The following is a 24219-nucleotide window of genomic DNA, read 5'->3' on the forward strand; positions in this document are numbered from 1 at the left end:
CTGGTCTTAACTGGGAAACAGCATTTACAGGAAGGTGTGAATGTTGCAAGACTCAGCACCAAGATTCCCTGTTTAACTACAGAGGGGAGAGTGAGTATTCTCCCATGCTGCCTCTTAGTGCACCTCAGGGTACTAACCTTGAGAAACCCATTACAAAGGAGAGATCAGCAAAGCATCAACTGAGGACTTTTAGGGCTTTGTTATTTGTACCTGTTCACATACTAAAATTACCAAACACATCCAGCTATTTAAGTAGAAAGATGTGTTACATTTCCTGTACTCAGGTTTGTGTTAATTAATCCCCGTTGCACTTTTGAGCCTCTGTGGCATCTTCAGGTGCCCAGAGAAAGAGGTCCTTTTCTGCTGTTGTTAGGGACATTTAGACAATTTTTTTTTTTTTTTTCCTAAAGCTGCATGGAAACACAAACTAGATGCTTCCCTGCTTATTTTTCAGTGAAAAAAACAGAGAAAGGCTGTCTCAACCATCCATTCAGTGATTATGACACTGACACTGACATTGCACAAGAGACACACTCAGATTCCTGGCCTGAATTAAAAGAGAGCAAAACCTCCTACTTGTGTCTTTCAGATCCCTGACAAAGTGCTCTTACGTCCAGGCTCTGAAACTAGTTTGTGCATGTCTGTCTCCATCAAGAGGATTTAACTAAACCAAGTGGTTTAGTCCCAACAAGAGACTGAAACAGTGCCTCCCAGACCAGATCATAGAATGATGTGCACCACCTATATGTGCCCAATCACATGAGCACAAAAATCACATTTTATGAAACACACTTTTTATACCAACTGAACTGTGCCACTGAATTCACAGATCGGCTTCAAACTGCAGGGATGGCTTTGTGAGGCACTTCACTTCAGCTCTCATGAAGGGCCAGCACAGGCCAGCCTGCCATGCTTGCACTTCTTAGAGCATCATGACACTCCACAGTTAACACTTCTAGTGAAGGATGAATGCATTGCACAATAAAAATCCCTCCTTTCTTCACCCATTTTAGTCACTGCCTTAAGTAGTTAGGGAAGAATTTAAAAAATTAAAAATAATAAAATCTATTACAGCTCTTTAGAAGGGATTTATTTTCATGATTATTGCTGTACACATTTTGAAAACATTATTTTTTTATGTTTTGACTACCAGCACACAGAATTCTACCATTCTAATCAGCCACAGACATGCAGTTTTCTAGGTATCGCTGATGATTTCAGATATCTCAAATCTGAGCATTCAGAAATGTCTTAAATCATGTTGGGACCTGTGAGATGAAGAAAGATCCTGCAGGTGATCATCCAAGGCAGATCTTAGCTGGGTCCCTCTCAGATGCTGGAAACTAGTTACTGCTCTCAGGTTCTTAAAAATAAACACAGAGTATATTTGAGACTTTAACTACAAGGTAATTTTGGCCAACTTTTCCAGAATTCTTCAATCCACAGGTTCTCCAGGGTCTAGAAAGACAGTCTGAAAACTACCCACACAAAGAATAGCAATGAAAGCATGGAAATGGAAATTGCCACATCAGAGATACAAATGTCTACATATAGTCCACAGGCAGCCTCAAGGGCAACCAGAGGACCAAAAATAAAGCCTGTAAACAGAAGCCATGGTCCTGCATGCTACCGGTCCCTATTTTATTACGCATAAAGGTGCTCCGCTGTATTCAACCTCCTGTCTAGAGTAAATTTTCAGTAAGATTAGACAGTGCCGTCTGGTGGTGGTAGTGGGGCTGTAAGTTCGTATGTTCAGGCATTTTTTCTTGTTGCCATCACCCTTGAGTAAATGCTCCCAAAAGAAAAGGCTGTGTTGCTTGGAGGTTTTTTTAATTATTAAGGGCACTTTGTAATCTTCCAAATTGTCATGGCTTTATACTGTTTGAGTTTAAAGAAACCTATTTGAGAGCTGTTGATTCTTTTCTGTTGCCAGCCAGAAGTCAAGCACCCGAGAAAGGGCATGGTATTAGAGTATTAGACATATTGACAGAATGACCGATAACAAGGGGAAGTACAGTTAATGTGTGCTGTGGGGACAACTACTGAAAACAAGTGTGGGAAGTAACATAAAGCCTTCTATTCCAAATTGTTCATCTGCAACTAGAATTAACCTCCTGGTAGGAAACAGTAATTGGAATTTCATGGCCGTGAGTAACTGTGGGAGGAGTTACTCTTTTCATCAACTTTCCATGAAGGCATGTAGCAGTACAGAGTCAACTTTTGAAGTTGCTTACCTTCTTGGGACCCTTGACCACAAACCAGTATATTGGTAGATACACTGGATTCAATTACTTAAGAAATAATTGCACATACATCTTCACTGGTGGTAAAATTGGTTTAAGAAGCTTTTCCATTCCCACCCAAAGCTTGTTCCCTGTAACTTTGTTGTGCTGACGCACCCTCTTGTCACATAACCTTGCAAAACCAGACCAGTGAAAAAATCTCAGTCAAAAATCTCTCTTAACCCATCCCCCCCATCCCCATCCCCCCCCCCCCCCAGTATTTAAGTGTGATCAAAAGGGGGAATGAGTATCTGGAGTGGGGGGAGCAGGCACCTTTTGAACTAGCTTTGTTACAGAGAAAAAGGAATAAAAACATAAGACTGCAATGTGAGCATCAATACTTGAATACGCCAGAGACTCTGGAAAACAAACAAAATGGGAATTCAGCATTTATACACTTCCAGCAAAGTGAAATGGCAGCCCACAGCTGCATTGCAGGGAAACCTGCTCTGCTCCAGATGAGCTGTCAGCCAGCCCTTCTAACAGAATTCCCTACACAAGGGGAAACAAAAATATAAAAGCTGTATCCCTCAGCAATGCCAAAGGAACCTGTAGCAGGAACAGGAGTTAAACCCAAACTTGTGATCGTAAAACTACTGCATAGCTCATACCCCTTCTATACCAGTGCCTGCATTTCATGAATTTTTAAGTGTCTGAGGCACTTAGAATTTAATTCTCTGTGTCTGCCCTGGAGCACTCACAGGTGAACAGCAGAGTAGCCATACTCTCAGCTCATGCTAGATTTCTACCTCAGACTAGGGGGCAGATATTCAGATGCCCATTTTGCCTGAGGAATGTAACCAAGTAAGCATTCTGAGAACATGCCAAGCTCCTGAGGTTCATGAATCCTGCTTGAGGGCACTGAGAAACAGAGGCATCACATACAAGTCTCAGAAAACAAACATTGGGGCACAAGGAAACATACAGAGACAGGGTGAAAGCTGAGTTCAAGACAAAGATTTTCTGACAAGGGAAAGAAACAAAGCTCAAACAGCACAGCACAGGGATTTCACAAGCAGAAACACTAGAAGGAAATTCTGTTAGAACAGGAAACTGTGACAGTTCAGGGACAGATGGGTTGGAGAATACTTGGGGTTGGAAGCACAGGCCAGCAGAGGAGGAGGACGCTGGTGACAGCCAAGGTGAAGGCAATTTCCAGGGACACATGGAGCACCAGGGAGAACTCTAGTGCCAAATCTGACCCTGTGTCTACTAAGCCTTATACTGGGTGTTTGTGGAAGTCGGTTCAAATAGTTTCATTCCAGGCACAATTCAGTTTCTGTGACACTGTAAGAGTGATGCCCTTTGCCCATAACATTCTTTGTCATTTTGCAAGTAACAGTAGCACAGATCATTACCTGCTTCTTGCAGCAGTTTGTGGAGCGCCTATCATTTTTGCTTATATTCCATAAAACTCTCTCAACAGATACATCCATCCAGCAGAGCATGCTGCTGGGAATCCTGTACTACAGTGTGTTTGAAGTAGCAGCTGTGAGATTCAGAGTCACCATGGGAAGCACATGTATACAACAACCAGAAGAGGACACAGGCTAAAAATGGGGCAGTAGGCACTGCTGCCAGAACTTGCAGCAACATCAATCACCATGTCTACTTCTTGACACTCCATCTTTGCAGTTGCTTGGTTCCAGGAGAATCCCCCCAAATAACTTACGCAAGAGAATGATCAGCAGTCATGAATGTTTTAATTTACTTACTTGTTCTTGACTGACAGTAGGAACCCGCAATCCTGCCATCAGTCCTGGAGCTGAAATCTTGCTTCTTGCTCTGGTACTTACCTTTTCTTCAGGGCACAGGACATGTCAAGAGTTTTATATGGTGTTTAAGTTGATGTCTTCATGTAACATGACAGAGGTGTGTGCTTGGGAGTACTGTCTTCTCCTTCCCTACTAAGGGTTTGACTTCTGTCTAGGTACCAATGTTCAGCAATAACTGCTTATAAAATGAGCTGTCAGGCACACAAACATGGGCCCTTACCTCCACTATCAGGCTGGTTGCTTGCTAATATGGTCCCTTGACTACATGTGTTATTTAACAATTTGGGACTGACACTGCCTTGGTCCTGAGCAGCTGTCCTCTCACAAAGCCAATATTGAATGCCTGAGAAGGGTGGGAAAAGGTGTGGTGAAAGAATGGAGGGGTCTCTTTTTCCCTCACTTGGGGTTGTGTTGTTTGCCACAAGCAATCTCTCAGTGGGCTATTAATAACCTTCACTCCCCCCTCCTTCTCTACCAGCTTGCCAGGACACTGGGAAATACCTGACAGGGAGCACAGAACTTGGTGATACATACTGCACTTTTCTTCTGCTCTGACACAAGACAGCCTCTTTCCACTACAGAAAAGGAACAGCTGTTCTGGGGACAGCAGAAGCAAGTAATTAAAGACCTAGGTAGGCCCTTGGCTGTCATGAGGTGTGCCACATAAATAGATAAACAGATAAATTCTACACTGCAACTGAACCCAACTTTTCAGAGGACATACTGTGGCTATGCACATGCAGCCCTTGCTAACCTAAGAGAAGCAAACTTGTCCCAGCCATGTGCCACATTTAACTACCTAACTTTGTTAACTAATTAAAGGTCATAATGCTGCAAGGTTATATGAGATAAACTTCCAGTTAGTTCACAAGATGGTCCAGCCCCACAGCTGGGTTCTGGCAACACCTTTCAGGAAAGAATGTTGACATTTCTTTAAATACAGAAATATGGTGCTCCTATCTCCTCACCTTGTAAAAAACCCTGTTTTCTATCAGCTTGTCTTTCTTGCATTGATTTTCTTTCCCTCACACTCTGTGATTACATGTTCTCCTCTTCCCCAGACTTACTCTATTCAGTGCCTTTTTTGCCTGCGCTCACTCTGGACAAGAACACGCTGGAAACATACAGCCTTGTGCTGCTGTTCTGCAGCATTCTAGCATGAAGAACTGCTGTGCTCTCCTCATTTTACAACACATGCTGTCCTGGAAGCAGATCCTACAGCTTGTTCTGCTCAGCCATGGACTATCTGTGCAAAAGAGGGAGGAGAAGAGAGGAAAGGCTTCTCATCTGTTATATGCAGGATTCCTTTGACATGAGGCATAGGCAGACCTCAGGGTCTATTCGAATAATAAAATAGTTAATTTTTTTGACTAATGGTCTTTTCTAAGGTGAGTTATGTTTGAAGTATGACTATACAAATTTAAGAAGAAAACAAGCCCTGACAAGAACAAAGTAATTATGTTTTCTGCAAGCACACAGTCTGAGGAGATGACACATTACAAGAGATTAATAGCACACTGAAGAAACAGTAATATTAATCTTCAACACAATGAACTGTGGATTTAATATACAACTCCAGGAGATATATGTTTATTTTCTTAACTGTGTCTTGAGAGGCCATTTTAAGAAAATTGAATCAGCCTGACTTCTCTAGATATGTGCACAGCATATATTCAAGACTTAGCAATGGTTCAGCCTCTGAAATAATCTGTGTTCCTTACTCACATAAAAAAAGTGAATGCATGAAAGCACTGAGTTCCTTTCTGATCATAACAAATAGGAACTTTTCTCATGCAGTCCTAAATAGAAAAAATAATTACAAAAAGCCACAAGGAGGCAGCATATTAAAACGTTTGTGCTATAAAATGATACCCACAAGGATAAAACCAACGAAAAAACCCCAAACCCCACCACTCTCCCAAATCTTCAACCTGGTATTTAGCAAATGTGTTCTCCTGAGCCCTCTCCTTGTACGCTCTTCTCTCTTCTCTACATATCTGAAATTGGTAGCAATTCTACTGCTAACAGCTTACTGCAGGCACACAGTTAAAATGGAAATCAAACTAATTTCTGGAATAGCATTTAGTAGAAAAAATGTGTAAACAAAGAAGGTAGAAGTGATATGACAAAATATGAAACCTCCTGACAGACTAAACTGCTTTTGCTCCGTCTGGGGCTTACCAAAACATTCCAAACCTCTGAGCCCTCTGCTGGTTTTCTTTTTTTTTTATAAATATATAGCAAAATGCCACCCAAAAGGAAGCACTGGAATTTTCACCAACCCAGGAATACGCCCTGGCTCCTTCAACAGGCAGAACTCCTGGATCACTGCCATGCTGTGTACCACTGCTGCTACAGGTCTGGCTTGTAACTATGCTGCCCTGGGCACAGAACCAGAGAACTGATTTTTCATGACTGTCCTGGGTTTACCAGGAGCCGTTTTGCTCCTTCTTAGTAACTGGTGCGAGCTCTGTGTTTTGACTTCCAGCCTGGGCAGAGAGCTGATAACACCGATTGTTTTTAATTGTTGTTAAGTAATGTTTATTCTGGCCAAGGACTCTGTGAGTCTCATGCTCTGCCGGACCGGGAGGAAGCAGAGACAGGACACCTGACCCAAGCTAGCCAAAGAGGCATTCCATACCACAGCACGTCATGCCCAGGGAGGTAACTGGGAGTTACCTGGAAGGGCACACTCTCTCTCTTCGGGGGGGTAGAACTCCTTCAGCAGTGGTATCGTATTCTCTTGTTATTTTCTCTTATCAATATTGTCATTGGCGGTAGCAGCAGTGATTTGTGTTATACCTTAGTTACTGGGTTGTTCTTATCTCAACCCGTGGGAGTTACATTCTCCTGATTCTCCTCCCCATACCTCCGGGAGTGGGGAGGGTTGGGGGGGGGGGGGGGTGAGTGGACAACCTGTGTGGATTGGTTTAAACCACGACAATGACCCATGAAAGCTGGAAGTTGTCTCCTCTCCTCCACTCCCGCAGTCCTTTTCTGCTGGTATAAATGACTATTCCCAGATGTGGCTCAGCACAGAATAAGAGCACTTAAAATCACTACAGACAGATATGACAGCATTTAAACTCATGTATATTATTTAAAATGCATATTATTTGTGGAATATAATGTACCTATGGTCAGCAAGGCTAAACACAGACTAACTGCTCTTAACAGCATCTTGTGCTACAGGCTGAGCACATCAAACACATTAAGGCAGCCGCAGCAATGTGCAACCTACCTAAAATATTTCTAAATATGGAGCTATAGATACAAGGCATGTGCAAAATCTATCAACAAAGTACAGCATGAGCGGTGTACAATCGGGACCTCACAACAGGCAGCTAAGAACTAACCCAAAGACAAACCACAATTGCAAAAGCAGAGACTCCTATTTTCAAACTGCAAGCTCAGTTCCTAAGAAACAGCATCTGTCTCTGAATTCTAAAGTCCAAAAGACCCAACACACTTTGCAATGCAAAAATCAGAGGTCACGGGGAAATTAAAACACAAGCACAATGTCAGCAGAAATCACAAATTTATTAATCCTTAAATATATCAATCATTTACCATTATGGCAAGAAATATGTACATTGTGTCCCATGGTAAACTGCAGTGTTTCAAAACGACAGAAGTGTGTAACTTGGGTGTGGTGGAGAGAACAAATCACAATTTCCTCACGTCTTTGTGTGGAAGACAAACTTGGTCTATAGTATTACGTCAACACCACATGCTATGTTAGAAGTATAAAAAAAACAACCTACACCTAATTTGTTAATCTTAAATACAGTTATGCCACTTATAGCTGCTTCACAAAAAAAAAAAAAAAAAAGAAAGAAATTAATCAGAAAAAAATGAGGCCATTACTTTTATCACAGATCCCATTGGCAGGTTAATATGGCTCAACACATTTATTGTAGATGCTTATTTTAAATATATATTGTTTAAAATCATGAAGTAATTATCAGAGAAGCTTAAATCCATCTATCATACATCCACTAGTAACAACATCAAAATGTTTAAGAACTGCTTTTGATTAGTAATCAACACAAAAAGGTGAAATGGTATAAATTAGGAAACTTCCATTTTTAAAACTGAAAGGGAATAAACCTAACTGCTTGCAGGGTGTGTTTTCACAGCAATGTAAGGGAAGCAAAAGTAGTCTGGTGTTACAAAGTTTGCATCTGGAACCGCGAGCACTCCCCGTGCAGCATATGAGTGTCCAGCAACCAAGCCTGGGTAGTGATGCTGTGAAAATTGTTGTCCTTGGTGCTGTACACTGTGTGAGGACATCAAGAAACCATGAGCAGATTGAGGGGGGAGAAATCGATCTGTGGTACAGTGTGAGAGTCTTATTAGAAAACTGGTGTATCTGTAACACACTTCCAGAGGAGTGCAGCAGCATAAATTACGTGAAGTCTTCATACTAAGCTTTTAAGGCCTAATATTTCTGGAGTGTATTAACCACACAACTGGTCTACAGCTTAACCAAAATGTTATATGTTTTAAAGCCTTCTTAAAAAATTTATAGTACACCCTAGAAGTGATTAAAATCTCTCTCAATTTTTCCATTTTAAACCTCAGAAAATGCCCCTCAATCATCACTTTGTTCCTTACAATTTTTAATTTGGCTTAGTCATCCAATAGAAATCTTCAATTAGCATAGTAAGGAAGAAAAGGTAGAGACTCAAAAGAAAAAAAAAATTGCTGGCTCACCAGAACATCAGCAGTTAATTCTGTTGTGATCAAGCCAGCAAGCGATGAAATTTTTCCAGTTTACACAGACTAATAAACTAAGAAGGCTTCAGCTGGTACAAAGCCAAGGCATTATCATTTCCACATTTATCAGTAATTTTGTCCGTCTACATGCTGTAATTAAAATCTGCTTTACAGTAACGGAGCTGCCAGTGGAAATCCTAACCAATCCTAACAGAACCAAAGCAAAATTTTGGAACTTGGGGGAGAAGGAGTTAAAAACCAGTTCTTAAAAAAAAGAGGGTAAAATGTACTTTTTTCTTTTTTTTCTCATTTTCTTTTTTAATAAACAGGATTATTTTTAAAGTTCTCTGTGAAAACTTGGCATAAATGGAGAAAGTGACACGTATTCTGATCTACTGCTGTCTATCAAACATTTTTTTGTCTTTTAAGCCTTGTAACTCTCTATTTGCATGGAACAACACCTTCACTGAAATGTTAACAGTGTACAGATGGTACATACAGCAACATGGTGCATCACAAATGTGTTATATGAAGAACCTTCACAACTTCATGCACTCAGAAACATGCATGAAGAGAACAGGATGGCCAAGATGGTAATCAACCAGGTGCGCTGGGTACAGAAAATGCAAGAGCGGTATCGCTGACATTTTTAGCTAGGAAGAAGGAGAAAAAAAACAAAACAGATTGCCATTACTGAAGTAACATCGCCACCAGTTAAAAGCACATGCCCAAGTGCTAGCCAATACTATGGAAAAAATTCTTGTCAAGATCATCTAACACAATATTGTGAAGGAAACCAAGGCGGACAAAACCCTTAAAACACTCAACAAACCATTATTTTTCAAACAACTTCACAGGCATTTTTCATCTTTACAACATGCCAGAGTCTGTTAAGATAAAAAAGGAAACTGAGCCAGGAAGCCAAAGTGCCTTAACCGATTAATCTTAGAGAGAGGGCAGTGCTCAGATATGAATCTCCGAGTTGAATTCACTTCCTCAGCATGTACATTACAGACACTGACACGGACCCAGATTCTGATACAAAAATTGTATCGAGTAATGAGGATGAATCAGATGAAATTTACATGCCAAACATGCAGGAGCCATATGCAAAGAGAAAATGAAAGGAACATGTAAGCAAGTAGTTAACTAACTCTGCTTATAGTAACATTTGTATTACTGTAGCATCTAGGGGACGAAGTTATGATTGAGATCCCGCTCTGCTAGGCACTGTACAAACACAGAACAAACTTTATTTAAGTCTTCCTGCTACTCGGTATTTAACTTATGAAAGTGCAAGAAGGTACAAGTGAGGGAATATAAGCCTGGGAGCCTCAGGCCTGAATTTAGGTTTGGGAGTCAGTTTTAGATCCAATAGCCTGTACCAACTTGAGAAGATGGGGATTAAAGAAAGAATATGTAAAATAACTAAAAGAAAAATGACAATGCTTGGGCTGAAAGGGGGCTACCAGCCTAGAGAAGACTTACTAGTCTTTGCCAGTGACCTAAGCACAAGCAGTAGGACTAATCTCAGGTAGTATACTTACACTTAGGTGGAAGACACTATAAACACAAAGGAAAATGAGAGTATTGTGTACAAGAACCAAATAACCTTGAAGGCTGGGTAATCCAGAAATGTTACACATAAAAAGTACAAAACTGCACATTCAGCAGAAGTTTCTATAGACTCCCTGGTTAGAAATGACAGTTAGGATAAATACATTGCTGTCAGATGATCCACTAATATGATGTAGATGACAAGAGTTTAAAAACAGTGCCAGAACATAACAGTTGTGGCATCATTCTCAAAAGGGAAAAGAAAGACCTTGTGAAGTTAAATAAAGCCCTGACCACAACTGTACATGGCATTTCAGAAGAAACCAGCCTAATGAAAAGCTAAACCTCAAACCCAAAGAAGTCAATGAGCTATTAAGGTAGCCAGGATAATGGAGATCCTAACAAGAAAAAAGCTACCCAAGACAGTACTGGTTATTTACTCTACAGAAATAGGTGGGAAGTGATCTCATCAGCCTTCATATAAAACAGTTCATGTTGCATACCTATCCCCAGTATAAAAGAACGATGAAATAAGAATAATAGAGGATACATTGAATATGACTCAAATTTAGACTGGAAAGTTAAAAGTTTCTAACCATCACACAAATGACATTTTAGAACAGTGATATGAGAAAGTCCAGAAAACCCCTCTGAATTTGAAAGGAGAGTTAGGTAAGGGATTTAAGTGATATTAATGCCAATGCTATGTAGAGGCTACATATTTAGGGTTATGTTACAATCTCAGAGCATCTTTCTGTAAGCCTTAGACAAACTCTAAGGCTTTGAGCTGCTCCTCCTCCTCTGTGGCTTTTTCAGCTTGGATACCCTTGGGCAATCCTCAGATCTCCCCTGTCTGACCCCACAGGCTCAAAATATCCACTGACATAGAATCATAGAATAGTTAGGGTTGGAAAGGACCTTAAGATCATCTAGTTCCAACCCCCCTGCCATGGGCAGGGACACCTCACACTAAACCATCCCACACAAGGCTTCGCCCAACCTGGCCTTGAACACTGCCAGGGATGGAGCACTCACAGCCTCCCTGGGCAACCGATTCCAGTGCCTCACCACCCTAACAGGAAAGAACTTCCTCCTTATATCCAATCTAAACTTCCCCTGTTTAAGTTTTAACCCGTTACCCTTGTCCTGTCACTACAGTCCCTGATGAAGAGTCCCTCCCCAGCATCCTTACAGGCCCTCTTCAGATACTGGAAGGCTGCTATGAGGTCCCCACGCAGCCTTCTCTTCTCCAGGCTGAACAGTCCCAACTTTCTCAGCCTATCTTCATATGGGAGGTGCTCCAGTCCCCTGATCATCCTCGTGGCCCTCCTCTGGACTTGTTCCAACAGTTCCATGTCCTTTTTATGTTGAGGACACAAGAGCTGCATACAATACTCCAGGTGAGGTCTCACAAGAGCAGAGTAGAGGGGCAGGATCACCTCCTTCGACCTGCTGGTCACACTCCTTTTGATGCAGCCCAGGATACGGTTGGCTTTCTGGGCTGCGAGCGCACACTGAAGCCGGCTCATGTTCATTTTCTCATCGACCAGCACCCCAAGTCCTTCTCCACAGGGCCGCTCTGAATCTCTTCTTTGCCCAATCTGTAGCTGTGCCTGGGATTGCTCCGACCCAGGTGTAGGACCTTGCACTTGTCATGGTTGAACTTCATAAGGTTGGCATCAGCCCACCTCACAAGTGTGTCAAGGTCCCTCTGGATGGCATCCCTTCCCTCCAGTGTATCAACCGGACCACACAGCTTGGTGTCATCGGCAAACTTGTTGAGGGCGCACTCAATCCCACTGTCCATGTCAGCGATGAAGATGTTAAACAAGACCAGTCCCAACACCGATCCGTGAGGGACACCATTCGTTACTGGTCTCCAGCCAGACATTGAGCCATTGACCACAACTCTTTGTGTGCGGCCATACAGCCAGTTCTTTATCCACTGAGTGGTCCATCCATCCAATTTAGAGAGAAGGATGTCGTGTGGGACAGTGTCAAACGTTTTGCACAAGTCCAGGTAGATGACATCAACTCCTTTACCCTTGTCCATCAATTCTGTAGCCCCATCACAGAAGGCCACCAAATTGGTCAGGCAGGATTTCCCCTTAGTGAAGCCATGCTGGCTGTCACCAAGCACCTTGTTGTTTTTCATGTGCCCTAGCATTCCTTCCAGGAGAATGTGCTCCAAGATTTTACCAGGCACAGAGGTGAGACTGACTGGTCTGTAATTCCCCAGGTCTTCCATTTTCCCCTTCTTGAAAATGGGGGTTATATTTCCCTTTTTCCAGTCGTAGGGAACTTCACCTAACTGCTATGATTTTTCACATATGATGGTCAGTGGCTTAGCAACTTCATTTGCCAGCTCCTTCAGGACCCACAGATGGATTTCATCAGGTCCCATGGACTTGTGCACGTTCAGGTTTTTAAGATGGTCTTGAACCAGATCCTCTCCTACAGTGGGCCCAAGGTCTTAATTCTCACAGTCCCTGCGTCTGCCTTCTAAGACTTGGGTGGTGCGGTCAGAACCTTTGCCAGTGAAGACTGAGGCAAAGAAGTCATTCAGAACCTCAGCCTTCTACAAATCTTGTGTAGCCAGTTCTCCCGAGAGCTTAGACATATGTCTCTCTGAGACGTAGACATAACCCTACAGTCTTAACAAAATTATTTCTCAGCTTCTCCTTCCATCTTTAGCAGAAATCCTTATCTTTATTAGAGAGCATGAGCAGCCATAAAGAACTGACATTACACAAGTCTTAAATACTGGCACTGCTTCTGAGAGGCAAATCTCAGATCTGTACGTACAACTGCATTCCCTGGAGATGTGAAGTCTAAGGGCCAAGAGTTGCTTACTCTGTGGCAGTTAGAACTTGGACTTTGTATTCCAGAAACTACCTCTGGTGAGCTTTTGCAGGACCAGTACGTGTCATGCCACACAGCAGCTCATCACACATACACGTTACAAGAACTAAGCGTCAAGGCTCCTGTTACAACACTGTCCCTCAAAACCAAGAAGCTGCAGAAGCTGTTCAGTATATATCTATAAAGTATTCCTCAAATAATTCTTAGAGGAATTATTGGCTAAATTCCATAATCTTCCATGAAAATAGGAAAAAGATGGCTGTTTTCTTGCCTTCTGGTTTTGGTATGTAAGAATGAGTGTCGAAAACTACCTTTTCTCTTTTGGATTTTTTTCCTATAAATATGATTTAAAAAAAATACTAAAGTGACACCACCAGCCCCCCTTCTCAAAAAACAGAGGTGATGGAAAACAACATAGGAAGAGATTGAATAATTCTCTAGTCCAATTCATATCATTCTACTAGAGACACTTACTGTCCAGGGCGCACTGGGGCAGATGAACCTGTTTCACTTCTGCTTTCTGGCTGCACGCATACCCAGGTCAGGTCCCCTAACAAAATGCTCTTTTATGGAAACATCAAAAATCTACATGACACTGCGTTTCAAGAGAAGGTAACTACTGTTTCAGTATTATCCGTGTGAACACTGGCATTGCAGCTGGCATGTGAAAAACAACAGATGACAGGGTTTTGGCTCCCATTGGTTTCACATTATGAAATAAAACACGGTAGTTATCAGTCAGTAATCAAATAACTTTAAAAAAACCCCAAACCCATCCAAAACCCGAAACTCAAACAGAAACAAAAAAAAAAAAAAACAACCCAAAATTAAAAACAACCCCAAACCCCACAAACACCAAAATCATCCCCGCTGAATTTGTAACACTTCATTCTATTCTATCATGTTCCTTCTTTATCAAGTATTATTTCATCTGGGAGAAGAATACTGTTGCAAGAAGTAAAATATGGGGCATGATGAAGCTGGAAGGATGAAATCTAAGCTCTTAACATCCACGCCAGGAAATTCAGCCACTATCCACATTAAGATACCTTGCACGAACGTGATTATATCCTATCAGGGGAGCTTGCACCTGAGCAAACCAAGGCCTATGCCGATGCTGTCTAATCTGGAAACAGCCTAACCTAAGCCAGAAGTCAGGGGGGTTGGGCTCTGAGGATATAGCAGCATTAGCAAAGACTGCACACAGAAGAATAGCAAAGGATGTGAACCAAACCTCTTGAAGAAGCCTCTTTATCTTGTTATTGGAACTATGAGTTGTAATTTTGACTGCTCTAAATCTAGCTCAATGAATTCAGGTTTGCATGCACTGAGTCATGGCATGACTTCGAGAGTATGAGAGGGCACGCAGAGATGCCCAAATGAATAACAGAGAAAAGTGATGATAAGCAAGATCTAAGGTGTACCCACACAGATGTCATAACTGTCAGACAGTTACTGACAGCTTAACTTCAGCAGTTAAGCAAAGAGAGCATGGGAAAAGAGGTTAAAATATGACAGGTACCTGTATGATTTAATTAACAAAGTAAATACATACACTGGCTCAAAATCTACTCGCAGTGAACATAACTAGGCCTGAGTAAGTAGAAGTGGCTGGAAAACGCAACAAATATTACCCAAACCAGTGTTAACTTTTTCAGAACAGTGATACTTCTTTCCTTGAAACTTTCTGGTTTGCTCTAATAGCTCCAGGTATCCTCTTGCTTTTTATCTTCTCAGGTTTTCAAATTCTGTGTGACTTGTCTCATGCCTTATCTATATTCTAACATTTTTCTGCTCTTCCAGCTGTCAGTTCAGGGACTGAGTTGGATCAGTGGGCATCACAGTTGAAAGCAACAGTAAGAAAAGTATTATTTTAAAAATATTTGCACCAGTACTATATGCACGTTACAGAATATAATACACACTGCACAAGTGATCACAAGGAATTACACTATCAAGAGGACAGTTTCAAAGTTTTTAAGGCCAAAAGCAGCTATGTGACTATCTGGTCTGACCTACATAGTTTTAAGCTTTTGGTCTGAATTGTTGCTTACTTGATAGGTACTGTTGGTGACCCTGAACGGTGAAAATGAACATTCTGCCACTTCCCATCACGGCGGTGCCAGACACGCGTTTCCTCTGACTGCATAGTCTTTGGCATCCCGCTTCCATCCATGTACTGTGTGAGCCGGATATATGCAATGCAAGCAGCATCATCACCCACCAGGTGCACATGAGGATTGAGGATAATGGTGTGGATTGGTTTGGTACTTTTTGATAAAGCTAGGAAGCAAACACACACACAGAGCATAAATTACATTTTCTCTATGTATGCTAAAATAACTCATCTCATCCCACTTTACACAACAAGAATCTCGAGATTAGCTGCTACAAAGTAGCAATTTTTGTTTACTGATAACCATGACTGACAACTAGCCTAAGTACATTGTACAATTCAGCGCAGTTGCAGCATATTTCCCCCTTTCCTATAAGGGAATAAAGCAAAAGTTTACTAGCACATATTATTTAATCCATGTACAAACATGGAATAAATAAAGTGGGGGCCACCATCTTGAGTTTCCTGATTGAGTTTTCCCAATACTTCACTTTGCTGCTGTGGCTAATGTCTGGCATTTGTACTTAATATTTTCAGTTAAAATAATTTAGCTTTTAACTCAGTCTTGTGATGTATCTTACTAACTGCTGACATCTATGAAAAATAAAAAGCAGAGGCAATGAAAGGAAACAATATAAGGAAAAAATATGGAAAATACTGTTTTGGAGGTGGAAAAGAATTTAGGAATAAAGTAATACCATCTTACGCTCAGACAATTCTCAGAAATTACTGGATAAACTTCATTTATCTCCTTTTGAGTCAAGTCTGCTCTAAAATGGTTATCTACATTACATGGTCTTCCAAAACTTTATTAAACCCACCCTACGGACAATTTTTCTTTCTAACAGCTGACATGACTGTAAATTATGTATTATATATATTGGTTTTTTCATATATATATATACACACAGACTCACAACCACTACCAGAAAGAGATCAGCAGTGTATGTTGTCATGTCTTCCCAACAAATCACACTCACTGGAAGTGCTGACTGTCAGTTGGAATCATTGTAATCACACTACTAGGGACATTTCTTGTAAGTATATTCACAGAATGATTTTATCTTTTCCCCAGTGGAAAAAAACAATGTATGAGAATTGCTTATTGATCGTTTGTTTGCATTTTCTTTTATACACCTTGGCTTTCTCTTTCCAAATATCTCAAACTTTCCTTTGCTATCCAAAGTGCTTTGCAAGAATGAGCAACACAGGGACAGGAAAACACACAGAGCAGAACTCTGAAAAAAATAAAATTCTCTCTTCCCTGCCCAAATCAATTAGCACCCAACAAAACACAATCCCATGGAACAGATGAAGATTCATAGAGATGAAAAAGCAATGTTTACCATTTTCAAAATAAAACCGGTGGAAGTCCATCCCTTCTACTAGATTACCCAACGCTTCAGGTTCAAAAGATGTAAGGCCTGGATCACAGATTTTTCTGTGGAAAAGAGGAAATTCTGTTATCAACACATGCAGTTCTGTAAACACAACTTTGGGAGAGATTCCTTTTTAAATGTTTCCTTTATTCCCACTGGACATGTTACGTACCTGTGCCATCATACTGGAAAAGAACAGAACTTACATGGGGAGAAGTAATGGAGTTCTGTTTCACCTAAAGTAGTATATTTGGCAGCTTACTTTAGATGGACTAGGTGTCACAGAAATCATCTTTTGACAAAAAAAAAAAAAAAACAAACCTATCAAAGAAGGCCCCACAAGTCTATGGTATTACAAGTATGAGTATGAATTTTCACTTGTAACTCTGAAAACTGTTTCTGCCCAATCCAAAGGATATTATGTCTCACATCAAAATTTAAGCAAGATTTATTTATTTATTTTTTAACTGACAAAATTTAGATAAGAAATTGGATTACATTTTTACTGTAAGGGTGGTGAGGTTCTGGAACAGGTTCCCCAAATAAGTGGTAAACGCTCCATCCCTGGCAGTGGTCAAGGCCAGGCTGGACAGAGCCTTGGGAGACATGGTCTAGTGTGAGGCATCTCTGCCCGTGGCAGGGGGGCTGGAATTAGATGATCTTAAGGTCCTTTCTAATCCAAACCATTCTGTGATTCTAAGTTTTCTCCTCACATCTGTACAACGGAGGATTCAGCATGATCACACCAAACTAACGTTTAGTACTGGCAAGTCTTTAAAATAGAGTATGTCCTAGGTTCAGCTGTAACAGTTTTTTTTCTCCTTCTTAGTAGCTGGTGCTGTGCTGCGTTTTCGACTTTAGTCTAACAATGCCGGTAACACATCTATCTTTTAATTGTTGCTGGGTAATGCTTACCCCAGGCAAGGACTTTTCAGTCTCTCATGCTCTCTCTGCCAATGAGAAGGGGCAGGGAGGAAGCAGAGACAGGATACCTGATCCAAACTACCCAAAGGGGTATTCCATGCCACAGCACATCATGTCCAGTATATAAACGGGGGAAAGTTACTCAGAAGGCCCTGATCACTGCTTGGGTAGGGCTGGGTGTCCGTTGGCAGATGGTGAGCAATTGTATTGTGCATCACTTGTGTTTATTTTTTCTTTTCCTTTTCCCCTGTTAGTTTTATATTCTCTCCCCTTGTTATTTCCCTTATCATTATTGGTGGTAGTAGTAGTGGTTTTGTATTATACTTTAGCTATTGGACTGTTCTTATCTCAACCCATGGGATTTACATTCTATTGATTCTCCTCCCCATACCTCCAGGAGCAGAGGGGGAAGAAAGAGGGGAGTGAGTGAGCAGCTGCATGGTTCTGAGTTAGCAGCTAGGCTTAAATCACAGCAGATGAGCACTGTCACTGTTGAACTGTGGGGCTTACGCTGCATCAGGACAGAATCCACCCAGAGAACACAGGAGTCAAAAGGAAATGCTGAGAAGGGTGTTCTTTCATGCTCTCGGATTCTAGCTACTATAAATCTCTACATACAATAAAAATTTTCTGCAAAAAGAGGTTTCTGCTGTGTCTTCTGGATTCTAAATCACAAACAAGGCTTCAGATTAGTACGTCATGACAGATCACTGTGTATTTTGTGTCAGGATTATGATCCTGTCTCAGCAGAGCAGTGCACTGGATTTACACTAGCAGTTCCTCTGAAACTGGCAACCAGGCTTGTGTAAAGTTGGGGCAAAGCAGCAATGAACCCATCTTGGATTTCTTGGGGGCACCCAAGAATTAACTCCAACAGCATGTAAATACAAACACGCTCATATATAAATATGCGTATTTACATCTACACTACCAAATACATCAACTCTCCTCACTCCCTCCTAAATGATAAAACTTACGTGTAAGCTTCAAAGTCCCCATTGTTGATAGCTTCAATCAACTGCTCGGTAACCTTGATAATCTCCTGCTTACGAGCTGGGGAGAGATACAAATACAACTCAAAATGGAAGGCAAAGTGGCAGGTGACAGCTGAAAGGCTGTCAGAAGAAGAGCCGTAACAAAGGGGTTCTGTCACTCCCCCTCTGGCGCAACAGCCATTTCTCTTCCTTTTCTACGACCAAGGGACATGATGTTATATTGATGCTTTACACTTGTTTGGCTTCAGTGTACTCCTGTATTCATGAAGGAAATAAACACGTGTCAAGATCAATCCACTTTCCTACTATGACTCTTTTCATCTTTCTTCCACCTGCTGTTTAAAAAGCAAAACAGAACACCACCAAACTCAAACCCCAACTCTTAAATTCAAATTAAAGGAAAATGATTACTGTTTTACAAGCAATGCTTTAATGTCTCATTAGAAATGTTCTAATGTTTCACTAGGCCTTTACCTATCTAATGCTGATTTTCAGGAATCTTTCTAACATTTAGTGTTCACTTTGGTCAAATGTGTAAGTTTACATATAGAGGAATTTAGGCCTTAAGCCTAAATCAAGATCCTCTGGTGCAAAGTTCAAGGATTACATATAATGCATACACATCAACACAGATCTAATTACAAGACCATGTCTTTCAGCTCTGACTTCTGCGACTATGCTTATCTTTTGCTTGTAAAATGCTTAATGTACCTATATTAGAATAAAACTCACTGAGATCATTTGGCAATATTTTATCTCATCTACTACTAACAAATGCAAAGAGTAACAGAACAATATGTAGTTCTACTAACAATATTCAAACTCAAGCAGAGTTTGCATATGCTTCAAAGGCAAAATTTTGTGAAATAGTTTCTCCTTTATCCATCAATCAAGAAATGAGCTCTCAGTTCACATTTGTTGATGCTGATAGAAGTTACACTAAAACACTGCAGAGTAAACAAATCCCTGTACAGTGGTACGATTATGACTAACACCAGTTACTCTAGCAAGACAAAGTTTAAGATACTTTATCACGATGAAAAATCTCACTGACTTCACTTGCAAAACTGACTTCTACTTCTAAAGACTAGTTTTTTGAGAAGCAGAAGTTTTGTATTTTTGCACTGTATATTTATCATCTGGTGAAGTTCAACCTTATACTGACAAATGTTCAACCAGAGGGACACTGCTCTCAAATACAAATTTTTATGAGTTTAATACTAAATGGATAAGAGATTTTATTGGTACATTTGCAAGGATTTAATTTACATTTGACTCCTTATTAAACCTCAGAAAATCAGTTTGGAAGACCAAACTTGAAATCTAAAGAAATGCAAGCAATCAGGCTATAGCAGCTTCTCTTGTGCAAGCAACAGCTGCGATTCTCCTGCACGCTCCTACACATGAACTAGACTATTAACACACATGCAAATATGCTTAGAATGTTAAAACCAAAGTACTGAGACAGCTCATATTCTTCGTCAAAAATAGAATGTTGGAGAGCACAGGCAGAATTTAAGTCTCCAATGCTATACTACAAGAACTTGTACTGTGGTGCTGAAGAAGCTTTCAATTTCTTTTATGCCCCACCATCTTTAGTAAGTGCACACCTAATATATTCAGACAAAAGGTACTAAAAGAAAACAGCAAAGAAAGAAGCAGTGGAGAAAAAAGTGGATATAAAGGCCTAGTAAGGCTTTCTGTAAGTAGCTCTTAACTACTAGACAGCAGAAAGGGCAAGAATTTTTGAAGTATGAATTGCCCTTCCTTGACTGTGGAAAGGAAAAAGTATTGCAATGAAGAGATGTTTTGACTGCAGGTCAGCAATGGCTCCATTGGTACATATTTTAACAATACAGATCAAACTGGACACTGTATGGCACTGTCAGCACAAGCCAAGTGGCAGGATGGCTAAACAAGAAATAATGGTGTGGTGTTAGAAAAGGCTGGCAAAAAGAAATCTAGAATATGCAGAGTTCATGCAGTGAGGGAATCACAAGTTTTGCATGCAACATCTCACATACATAGATGTCTCATAACAAAACTAAATAACCTGGTAACACATTCCAGAGACTAGGAAATTACTATTAAATCAGACAGTGAAAAATTAGGTAAAAATCTCTGATGAGCTATTACTTAATCATGAGATCATCTTATTGGGTAACAATGTAAGCAATGCAAATGTCTATGAAAGTACTGTAGTTTCCACACCCAAGAGACATAAAACCACATAGACATGTAATATTACTTCTACTTGGCTAAAGACAATGGGCAATATTCCCTTTTTCATTAATATCAGTCTTTCATTTTCCGAGTTTTACCAGGAGAAGCCCACAGTTCACTTGGATGTTATATACACTGAGACAGGGAACAGGAAACAACAAATATTATTACACAACATTTCATGATCCAGGCCCAGAGGCTTATTAAGGTGTTTTGTTTTAAATTAGTGGTGTGCAAGAGCTCAATCAACCTCACTCACTGGCATAAGTTTGAGCCTTCAATAGCATGAGTTTAAAGGAATGTGAATGACACAAGTTTTTCTCTGTGAATCTCTGAGATTCTTAGGCTTGATTTCTAGCTTGAATGAGAATTGAAATTTGTTCTGGGTCAATCAAAATGTTGCACTTCAATCACGTCTTTGATGTACCACATTACAAGATAGAACTCAACATCAAGCCCAGAAAGGAGAAATGGAACCATATTGCCAAATTGCTCTTTTTCCTGTTTTTTCTTCCAAAATGTAACTGCAGTGGAACACAGGCTTCCTGATAGGCGCCACCTAATATTACAGAATACTGGTCTAGCAAAGTTCCTCTGGGCATTACTACCAGCTAGCAGAGCTGTGTCTGCTGAGCTGTCCACAGAATAGAACACACATGCACCAGGAAGCCCTGCAGGCCACCAAAGTAACTGAAGGAGGTATCACTGGCTCAAACCAACTCTAGCACTAGCATCAGTTCTCCGAGTACTTTGGGAAAGACTTTGCAGGTCACAATACAGGCTGTGATGTCAACAAGAAAATGCTGCCAAATAATCTGCCTTCCAACTGATTTCTCAATTTTTCTACAATATACCAAGCACCATGTTGAACTGCGTATGAAAGCAGCTACGCTACTCTTCCTTTCACCAACACACAAATAATTAGACACATAATGAGATTAATTATATTTCTTATGATTTATTTATCGGATATGCAATCTCACTGGCAGAAAGTGACTAAGAGCCAAAGACAGACACTGGAATTCTGGGAATTTTTTATCCTATGTGCAACCTCCTGCCTCCTTCTCAGCCCTCACTCATTTGAGAGCAAGAACAAACATTATGAGAAGATGGTTAAGACCAAGGCAGCACAAAATATTCAGTAAGATCAGGTATCAAAGAACAATTGCAGATCTCAGTAGTCACTGTAATTTTACACAAACATTATTTTTGGGGTTCTTTTTTATCTTAGCATTTTATACTTTCTGTATAGGTACGTGTGTGGGTGCAGGGTGACAGAGTACAAATATAGACCAAAAGTATTTCAGCCTATCAATACAGAAGTTTAGCCTGGGAAGAAGGAAGAGAAAGGAGACATGAAAGAACTGGAATACAACAAGCAGAAAATTGGAAGGAGACTGGAAAGCCACAAGAAGACAAATGCAGCCATGACTTGGTGGCCGCAAGCACCAAGTCAATTACTTTAGTTTTTCCTTAATGCAAAGGAAGAAATAGGGAGGGCATGGAAGAACTAGGGAGAAGTGGATATTGGTAGGAACAAGGTCCTGCTGTTGCAGACATCTGACAGAAATAATGGACACTTATTAAAATGGTAAGAAAATTACCAAATTTTAATTATTAGTTTGATGGACTTCACTCTTCCAAACCTCCAACTTCTTTTTTCCATCTAAATACACATTACAAAGTACAAAAAGTCAACAAGTGAACCACAAGACATTAGGGAAGAGGCATCTGGCAAGTTTCCCTCTGCCAGGTAAGTGTCACTTACAATCACCATTTTAATTTGATTTTTTTTTTAATTTAATCCAATAGTAAACTTTGCTTGAACTGAATCCTAGGGGAATTATGCTGTTTGATGTACAATGTTAATTTTATGCTATTATACCTCGATGTACTGTAAGGACTTCCTAAATAACTTCAGCTTTGGTTAAAGCCAACCAGCCCTCTCACTGTGCAAGTTCTTTGGCATTATGTTACATCTGTCCTATTCTCTCCCTTTAAAATACCATTATGTGCTCTGAGTCCAAGGACTGTATCTAGTCTTATGGCATGTAATAGTTTCTCTGAGAAATGACAAAAACACTCTAAGATATAGGGCTTTGAGCAACCTGGTCTAGTGAAAGGTGTTCATGCCCACGGCAGTGGGCTGGAACTGGATGAGCTTTAAGGTCCCTTACAACCCAAACCAGTCTGTGATTCTGTGATACAGGAGGAAAACTGTAAGGTAAACAAAGGATTTATTAGCAAAAATACATTGGGTATTTTCAAAACAACTGAAGCATGAGGGAATAACACTCTTGAAAGAAGTTGAAGGTGCTGAGAAAAGTCAAAGGTGCTGAGCCATCTTCTTGAGAAACTAATGGTGAAAACGACTGCAGCTAATATAGCAGAAAGCACAAAATTGCAAACTTGTGCAGAAAACACAGTAGCTTTCACATTCTTTGCTCAGAATACAGGCGAAGTAAATAAATTAAAGACAAGACCATGAACCTACTCTCTAAACATAACCTTTACCCCTGTAGGGTCAGTGAGCTAAGATAATGAGGCATCAGCACTTAAAAAAAAAAAGACCCCTGCTTTGGCAAGTGAGCAGATGTATGACCAATACAGAGGCAAAAAGATGATAGAAGATGAGCTATAAAATGACCAAACCAGAACATTTTCTAACACTGGCTAAAATGATTTCTGCAGCACTGCTGTGGTATATATGTCATCTTTAAATGAGTTATTACCTCTAGTTATATTTCACTACCTGTTTTCCCCACTCAGCTATAGAGTGGGAATAATCCTTCATAATTAAAGAATACCATTAACACTAATATTTAAATAACACAAAATAAATAACAGCACCATTTACTTAAAATGCATCTAATACTATAAATGCCGTATATCTACAAGGTGCAGGCTCACAGCTACCGAAATCAAGTATCACAGAGGAAAAAATCGTACAAAACAACAGTAAAACCTCTTTTTCTAGGAGGGAAGTATGGGGCTTTCTTCTCTTCCTATAGCCTCAAGCAACATTCATCAACTCAATCTACAAGATTCATACAGAAAAATGGATATGTTGGTATTTTAATCGCAGACAGAAGGTGTAAAATAAAAATGACTTGCAGATGTGTAAAAACAAAGTTTTCAGAAATACACGTACCATAAACTTCATGTTCTGTGGAACACAAAAAAGAATTCCTGATAACTGACCAACAAAATGCCCATGATTTTTTTCAAAACTGACCCCAGTCTGTTTGTTCTGAAAATAATTTAAAACACCTTGCTTCATTCAGATATTGGAGTACCTTTCTACTGTTATCAACAGTCTAGAAGATTGACTATGCAACTACTATACTGAAGTGGTTATTAGTTACCCCTACTGATCTTACAAAAGTA

At 40.3% G+C, this 24219-nt stretch overlaps 1 protein-coding gene across 10 annotated transcripts in view; it reads right to left on the reverse strand.

Moving 5' to 3' along the window:
* Positions 1 to 7578: 7578 nt before the first annotated feature.
* The window catches only part of CAMK2D (calcium/calmodulin dependent protein kinase II delta), a 160541-nt gene continuing 143900 nt past the window's right edge, over positions 7579 to 24219 (reverse strand). For all 10 annotated transcript variants that reach the window (XM_065686246.1, XM_065686256.1, XM_065686264.1 and 7 more), the window contains 4 exons: positions 18592 to 18667; positions 16658 to 16752; positions 15250 to 15478; positions 7579 to 9429 (listed from right to left, as the gene is read on the reverse strand). In XM_065686246.1, the coding sequence (XP_065542318.1) occupies positions 9426 to 9429; positions 15250 to 15478; positions 16658 to 16752; positions 18592 to 18667 (404 nt within the window). In that variant the 3' untranslated portion in view covers positions 7579 to 9425. The remainder of the gene's footprint in view (positions 9430 to 15249; positions 15479 to 16657; positions 16753 to 18591; positions 18668 to 24219) is intronic.

This window comes from Lathamus discolor, chromosome 1 (genome assembly GCF_037157495.1).
Source record: "Lathamus discolor isolate bLatDis1 chromosome 1, bLatDis1.hap1, whole genome shotgun sequence".
Lineage (NCBI taxonomy): Eukaryota > Metazoa > Chordata > Aves > Psittaciformes > Psittacidae > Lathamus > Lathamus discolor.